The sequence below is a fragment of the Bombus impatiens genome, unplaced genomic scaffold, assembly GCF_000188095.3.
Source record: "Bombus impatiens unplaced genomic scaffold, BIMP_2.2 scf_0010, whole genome shotgun sequence".
Lineage (NCBI taxonomy): Eukaryota > Metazoa > Arthropoda > Insecta > Hymenoptera > Apidae > Bombus > Bombus impatiens.
In genome coordinates this window covers 614,284-622,424 of record NT_176429.1, presented here as the reverse complement: position 1 = coordinate 622,424, position 8,141 = coordinate 614,284, and the positions used below count along the sequence as shown (strand labels likewise).

The following is an 8,141-nucleotide window of genomic DNA, read 5'->3' as shown; positions in this document are numbered from 1 at the left end:
TTCTTATCCCTCTGAGATCGCCCTTTGTACAAACCTTTGTTTCTCCCGTGTATCCATACGCTTGAAGTACTCGCTTGTAGGAATGTAACCATAGGACATCCTCTTCGGAAGTATATGTACTATAAATATGTATAATCTATATACCTTACTGACCTGCCCAGGAAAGAATCGACCATTAGTTTCTCACCTTCCACGGAGAAAAACGTTCCTTGGCGTGGATCGTCCGCGTTATTCTTGTAAAATTTTTCTTTCCCTTTACTTCCTTTTCCCATCGTATCGAACGATATAGCCGAATTCCACGATACTCGGGAAAAGGCCGTTATTCGATTTTCCGAATGAGATCGGCTAACTATTCTCGCGTGGTATTCACGCCAGAATCGAGTTTCATGCGGAAGACTCGTAGGCGATCGTCCTACGCGATTCTCTTCCCCGACTGTATCGCTCTCTATCAAGACTTCCTGTACTTGATTCGATCACGTGGCGAAATTTTAGCGAAAGAATACGACGAACAGGTGTATAGATAGTAGAGACTGTGCGTTAAGACGAGAACGAACGAAACGAGCGAAGAAAACGACGAGAGTATGATGAGAACGGTGGGACGAGGAAGAGGAGGGACGGGTGCAAACGTACAGTCGGTCGTAGCGCGGAAAGATAATAGTCGTGCAACGACGTCGATCAGAGATCGTACAGTCGTCTGTGAAACGAGTGCTTAACCCATTCCGGTATGGCCATGTACTATAGTCGTATACTTAAGCCTGCGAGCCAAGTATAGTCGCGGATGTGCTTTTGACGAATGTTGACTGTAATCAAAGGTCTCGTCAGACTTCTCATTGACTACAGTTCGCTCTTCTAGGTCTATACGTCGGCCAAGATTACCTTCTATGCTGCCGTCGTTTATAGTCACCATGATGGTCGCTTGTTTCGGGTGACTATAACCTAATCGTATCAAGTACGGAACACGTACCGGCTAAGGTGACTTGCACGTGCGACTCGAGACCTTAAGTCGATTATAGTCGCTGATCTGTTATCGGCACGGTGAATGCAACCGTTCACCCTTACGATTATAGTACGGAATTAAAGTCTTTCATCTAAGTTAACTCGTCGGCTATTAAGTCGACGGTCCCTGCGTACTTATATACTTTTTGACTGTAAGCCGATTATAGTCGGCCGCCATTATACGCTTACTTAAGCTGCAAGTTGAGTATAGTCAGCGGTGAAGCGCATATTTAGGACGTTGTTGACTATAGTCATACTCCCGTGCTTTGAATCTCGAGAATTGCGCGCGACGATTATAGTCAGCAAGCCGGTACGCTTTTATATTCGCTTGCCGACTATAGTCGGCCAACCATCGTCAGCACTAACCAATCATTCGTCGATACTATAATAGAACTATAACGACTCAGCGAGCTGTAGAAATCTCGTTTTTACTATACATACTCTGTAAAGTAAGCAGCAAGAGAAAAAAAACGTCCATAGCGCACTATTAATCATCGACAGCACCGTTCACACCAGCGATGAACCGTAAAACGCCATACCGAGAGGGTTACTCGTTACTCACGATTATAATAGGAAAAAATTGTGTTAATATATATATATATATATATATCATATATATATATATAGATAATTTGTGAAATGGAGGAAGAAGAGAATCCGCGAACGTACGAAATGTGGTTAGCGTGAGCGATTCGAGGAAACGTGGAGAAGAAAACGAAGCGGAAGAGAAAGGGAGTAGCGTAGTTATTAAAAAAATTAAGACAACTTGCCGATCCGTGAAAGATCATGGCGGGCGAGGAGAAGAGAAGAAAAATGAAAAAGAAGAAAGAAAAAAAGAACGAACGTGTGGCTGTGTGCGAGCAAAACGGAGTGCCTGATGCGTGTGAGCAAAAAGAATACTCGTTCGATGGAGAAATAGAGTGGGGGTTTTGAGGGGGGGGGGGACGAAACCCAAGCATGTACATACATATACATGTATGTAATGTATAAAATAACAGAGCGCATATATATGAATATGCATATGTATGTATAGGTAATTAAACAGAACGCGGCGACGCTATATGCGATATTAAAGAACAAAAGGAAAAAATGATAAAAAAATCCTGACAGAAAGAAAAATGAAAAAAAAAAAAAAACACTAGCGAACTCTTATTACGATATTGCTATTATTCACGAAGAATTGTCACCGACTTAACTTCGAGTTATTAAAAAAGATGACGAAGAAAATGGAAAAAAAGATACGATAACGATGTTCTCTATGAATCTTGAACGACTCTATACCGACGAATCACGATGATTAAGTAACATCGTTCGCTTCGCTACCGTTCACTTGTCGGATGTTTTCAGTTTTACACGGTTCACACACGAGAATAGTCGATAATCGGTAATCGTAGAAATAAATCAGTGGATGTGTTTTAAGCGAGGATCGAACGCCTCCGTTCCTACGGAGACTCTATGATACTATGATTATTATTATTGTAGATTTTGTGGTTTATTTAACAATAAAACGATAACACGGTTAACAGACACTGCGGTTTCATTCGCGACGGTTCCGCACGATGGACGGTGGAGTAAGTATGAAGCGAATTAAGCTCGAATCGATCTCGATGAAATATTTATTTTACGAAATATTTGTTCACGCATATGAGAAATTTGTATGCGTAAACAGACTCATACATATAAGTAATTCGTCATCTTTGAAAGACTTTTTATTCTTAGCGACAATGTCGTTTAGTCAATACGAGTGCTCGGTCGACGAACAAAAATTCGACCTCGAACTTCCACTTCCCTCCAACTTTCGATTTTAACGTAATCTTCAATTTCAAATTTGTCTGATCGAAACGCTTGATTTATCGTCGAACGTAATTCCTCGCGTATCTCTATGCTTAGCCTTCGACTCTTGAACCTGATACTCGCGTTTGATCTGATTTGAGCACAGAGAGAGAATTCGCCGATGAATAGCGCGATAGTTCAGTCGTTAACGCCCTCTGAACGCAAAACGTAACAGCCTTCGGTAATATTAATACAAAATTCCAGTAATATCAATCAGCCCAGAAGAACCTTCCTTATCATCGCGCCACTGACTACTTCGTCTCCGTCCCGTGATTCTATGCACTTCCTGCTACAAAGGTACTGTAGCAGAGGTAGACGATACTTGCCACAGAAATCGACGAACTTGACGTGTTCCACTCTGTTGTTGAAGAACACACCTGGAAAGAAATGATATTTTTACAGATGGAAACACTTGAAAAAGAACGAGTCTTTGTATTATAAAAATCTTTGTTCATTGGCATAAAAGATATAACTGACAAGCGTTTTGCAAAAAGAGTACATGAGAGTTCTTAATTATACATTAATATATAAGGTGTCCTAAATTATTTAATCCGATCCCTATGAATATTTCTGAAACTATTCATTAAACCGGAGAACGTTTCGAATAACAGTTACATGGTTCGACGTTAGCAATTGTTTTGTAGGTGGAAACGTAAAAAGCATATTAAGATCAATTTTTCTTTAATGGGATCATATATTCCGCAATAGATCGGTCGATCCATTTTGACATACCCTATAAAAAAATCATTGGTTTAGCAGATATTTTAACTTTTATTTTGTAAAATCTGTCGTATGAAACACAGTGATCCTGAAGGTAAAAGATCACGAGTCCTAATATTCGTTGCTTTAGAACGATCAACCTTTGTCCCAACACAATCTTTTATATAGACAAAAGTAACTAAGATATTGACACGCTGCATAAATAAATTTAATCACCAGCGAACGTACCAAGATAAAAAACGCAACGACTGCGTTATCTGTATAATTGAAACAATTTCGAACGCAATAGTATGGATTACTACTGTTAAAAGCATTAACAGACTACAACGGGGCAAATGAAAATCGCTAACAAGCAACGGTTCACGATGTCTTATCGTCAGGCCGATGTACTTGTTTCATGAATTGCAAACGTGAAAACAATCTCGTGGGGAAAGGCGCGATAGAACGGTATATCTATGATACTGTAAGGGATTGTAATAGAAGGAAAATCGATGTCGATGGTGGTAGAGTCGATAGAACTTTGAACTTTGAATCAAGCTTAGTCACTGACCTTTACACTTCGAGTTGACGCAACGATGACCGCTGTTTAGATACTCCACCAGGTTTCTTGGTATACTCTCCCCGTCATATTGGATGTTGTTAGTCATGATAACTCTGGCAGCCAACTCCAGCAGAGACGGAGGATTGTGTGTCATGTCCGACACGAATCTTACTACCAACGGATTGTCTCTCAAAGATAACTGGACAAACGAATAAACGAATAATTCAGCGAATAAAATTCCTATAAACCAATGTTTAAGTGGTGGATATTAGGAAGCATCTTTGTTGATGTTTAACTCATCTTCTGCATTCAGTTTTTTTTTCGAAACGTGGTACATATATGACAGATTTAGAATATATATATAGTAAGAGTAAAAACTAGAACGTAATTGTAGAAGAGATAGACTAATTTATACTATGTAATTTTTTTAAGTAACTTTATACCACCTCCGTCAGACATTTTAACGTGATGATCTCGGTAGGCAGTGTCCTCAGTCTGTTTTTGTGAAGCAGCAGTGATTTCAAGTTCGTCAACTTTGCTATGGAACTAGGTAGGCTTTCCAGCATGTTGTCGCACAATACCAACGCCTGGAGAGACATCAGTTCGCCTAAGGTAGACGGTACTTCTGTCAGTCTGTTGCCTCCCATCGATAACACTTGCAATCTTGAAACAAAATTATTAATCTCTTTATATAATTCCCATGCTAACACGACTATTAACCTAGATAAGTATGTGTCTCATATTTCTGAGAAAAAGATTGCAAGATACCTAATTTCGTGATTTCTTAACATTGTCCATACCGTTTAACATCCTTTTCAGAGAATCAAAAGCCCTTCTTTTGGAAAGTCAACTAACAGTAATCAAAAATTGGATCGATACATTCAATTTAGAGGTCAAATAAAGGAAAAAATGACGTTATTTTGAAAATATCACGAAAAGATTCGGGCGTGTCTAATTTTCCTATATTTTTACCATATTTTTGAAACCTGTCCAAAGTTGGAATACTTTCGTGAGCCACTGTGCTTTAAAATCGAGATATTTAATTAGACGTACATGGTGGCTGAAACATCAGAAATAAACGAACCCAAAAATACCTTTGCAGCTTCCAAACATCTTTACTGATCTCAGTGATTTGGTTGCCACCCAAATACAGGTACTTAAGATCCGTCAAGTCAAAAACCTGCTCCGGAAAATCTGTTAACCTGTTGCCGCTGAGATTCAGTTCTCTGAGTCTCGACAGATTTTGGAAATTCTTCGGTAAGGAATCATTCGTGAAGTTATTGTGCTTGGCTACCAAGCAGGTCAGAGGACAATCCTCGAAGAAGTCGGGCAACCGATGAAGGCCACAATTTGATACGACCAACGATTTCAAGTTCGTGAATCTGACTATCGTCTGTGGAATACTGGTCAGCCGATTCTGATGAAGCAACAAGGTGTCCACATGTTCCGGATTCTTGGCATTGATGAAATGATCGTCTAGTAATTGAGGATCGAGCATCAAATAGGACAGATCCAGTGTCTTGCTGCCGGAATCCGAGTCGCTCGAGTCCGACGTGTAGTTCTCCATAAACGAAGTTTCACGGGTTTCCGTTCAACTGTATAGAAAACCTTGGGAAACAGAAGAGAAATAATGAAACAATTTTTTAGAGAAAATTGTTCATTCACTCAAAAAAAAAAAAAAAAGAAAAAAAGGAATAATTGCAATATAATTGTAGCTGGATTAATTTCTTTATATCTCGAAGGTTGCTTATCATTGCTCTATTTGCTTCTATTGTTTTTTTCCTTTTTGAGAAAAATATTAATTCCTTTACTTCTTGTATCGTCATCTTCAAACAACTTTCAAAGAAATAGATGAATTGCAGAATTTCTTCATCAAAGAATCGCCGTTTTTTAATTTATCTTACTTACAAAGATATAACGTGTTTATGATAATCACGACGACTCTTCTATACACGGATATGTACATTATATATGCAAATCATTTTATACGCGAAATAAATCGCCTATCTTGCTGCGCGTGTTAATCTAAGCGTAACTACTCTCGATAAAAATTGAGAAAACTTAAGCACGCAAATATAAACAGTGTTTTATATTCCCTTGGTTACGTACTTCGAATCAATAGAAAACATTTAAATGATAAACCGCTAATTTATATCTCACTCTGACCACGAGTGATTAACGGGTTTCCAATGGTAAACAGATATTTTTAGATGAGACATCGATGTTAATGTTTCGTTAACTACTTGATCGACCAATAACGTTCCGTAATTTCGATGATGCATTACTTGAAGAACGGTGACGAGGGAAGCGAATGCATTTATCGGTAGCAAAATGCAATTAGCTTGATTCTTTGAGAGATAAATATCGTTTTCTTCGAGACGGTGACTCGTTATTTCTTTTACGAAAGTGTTAGAAATCTTTCAGGAGCAAAGTTTCCAGAGCGACTTTATAAAATACAATATACAAAATACGATACTACGTAAAATAAAAATATTGCGAATACTTGCTTACCTTGAGCGATCAATAAATTTTCGAACTCGATTTTCTCGAAAACTGTTGCATGCAGAATAATCCGTATAATATCTCTTTCATCTTACTTTCAAAGTTATTTACTTTTCTTTCGACAAATCTCTGTACAGAATCTTTTTGTTTCGTTGTACTATTCGTCCTGACACGTTTGAAATTAACGCTGACTCTGTTACTTTACGACTAATACATAATCGAAAACGAACAGAAAGCATACCGAAGGGGGTCATATCGTGAACCGTGTGAATCTGTCTTTATCTGTTGCAACCTTCATGATTTCGAAGACCGTGACGAGAGGTCGTGAAACGTTGCGATATTTTGCTTCTATAATACATTGATGACAATTACGAACAATAATTCCGTTAACTTCTGGCTAGTCATCAGATGTTAGAAAATATAAAACATTAAGTAAAACTGTCTTAATAACGCACTTTTCTTAACGCATTTTCGTTCGAAAAATTATTATTCGAAGAATCATAATTTATCATAAATGTTCCAGGCAATGTATCGTTACTACGTTACTACGATACGTTGCGAACTACTATCGTTAAAGTACCAATGTAAGAAACGAATTGAGAATCAAAGCTCAGTGTCTTTGATTTTAAAAATTTCGCTCATCTGTTTGTAACCTAAAACGCCTCAACGTCCACTTCGAAAATTTTCCTACGTCAATGAAACGACGATAGTAATTTCCTTATCAGATAATTTAAATTCAAATAATTTTAATCGAGAGCTCTTTCATACTTTTAAAAGAGAAAATAGACCTGTCAACGATCTTCGTGTATAAACGAGTTCGTATCTCATAGTAGCTTGGTCCTAAGGACTTCACGTGACTTCCGCCATTTTCGTGAAGCCATCACATAGTTGTAGGATCAAAATTAATTAACCGCGGAGTCAACTGGTTCGCGTAGCCGTGAATGTTTCGAGTATTCCGATCACACGAAATAACCCTGCCTCAATAATATTCTCTTACCTCGGTGCAATTTCGTTTCTCGTTGAACGTCAGAAAGTTTTCGCCCTTCTACGTTGTTGCAAGATTGTCTCGGTCGTTCACTGTTCCGAGTTCCGTGCCACGCTCGGCCGCGGTTTACAGAGAAACTGGGTTTACGATCGGTTTAAGATGTGTGAGCGCCAGGCACGAGACTAAACTATATCTGGTTTTATCAGTCCTCTTTATAAGTTGTTGCAGAAGCACTTGACATCACCGACCGCGTGTTGATTCGCATGGTAGATGTCGTGGTAACGAGTGAACGACACATTTCAAGAAAATTTGAATTTTTTATTAACTATTAACTCATTAAGGACCAAACAATGTTTATCATAATGTTATGAATATATAGTGGTGTAAGTTAGACCATTTTCGTTTTTCATAAAACAAGGGATTTTACGTTTATTATTATAAAAAATTATAACAAATTAATATATTTCAAATTATCCACTGTATTTTGTTTAATTGTGAAAACATATTTCGATAGAAAGTAAAGTAAGAATTCAATTACATACAAGAAGAAAGGGATAATACTTT

The 8,141-nt window shown here is 38.0% G+C and overlaps 1 protein-coding gene across 2 annotated transcripts; it reads right to left on the bottom strand.

Annotated features, from left to right (window-relative positions):
* Positions 1–2,594: 2,594 nt before the first annotated feature.
* On the bottom strand, positions 2,595–7,830 carry LOC100747269 (leucine-rich repeat-containing protein 58). 2 transcript variants are annotated; one of them, XM_003484397.4, is made up of 5 exons: positions 7,590–7,830; positions 5,185–5,698; positions 4,537–4,753; positions 4,100–4,289; positions 2,595–3,206 (listed from the first exon to the last, which is right to left on the bottom strand). In XM_003484397.4, the coding sequence occupies exons 2-5, from the start codon at positions 5,655–5,657 to the stop codon at positions 3,043–3,045; spliced, it is 1,044 nt and encodes a 347-aa protein (XP_003484445.1). In that variant the 5' UTR covers positions 5,658–5,698; positions 7,590–7,830; the 3' UTR covers positions 2,595–3,042. The 2 variants fall into 2 exon arrangements, with proteins under 2 accessions (XP_003484445.1, XP_012245288.1); XM_012389865.3 differs by lacking the exon at positions 7,590–7,830 and adding an exon at positions 6,602–6,821.
* Between the last annotated feature and the right edge of the window lie 311 nt (positions 7,831–8,141).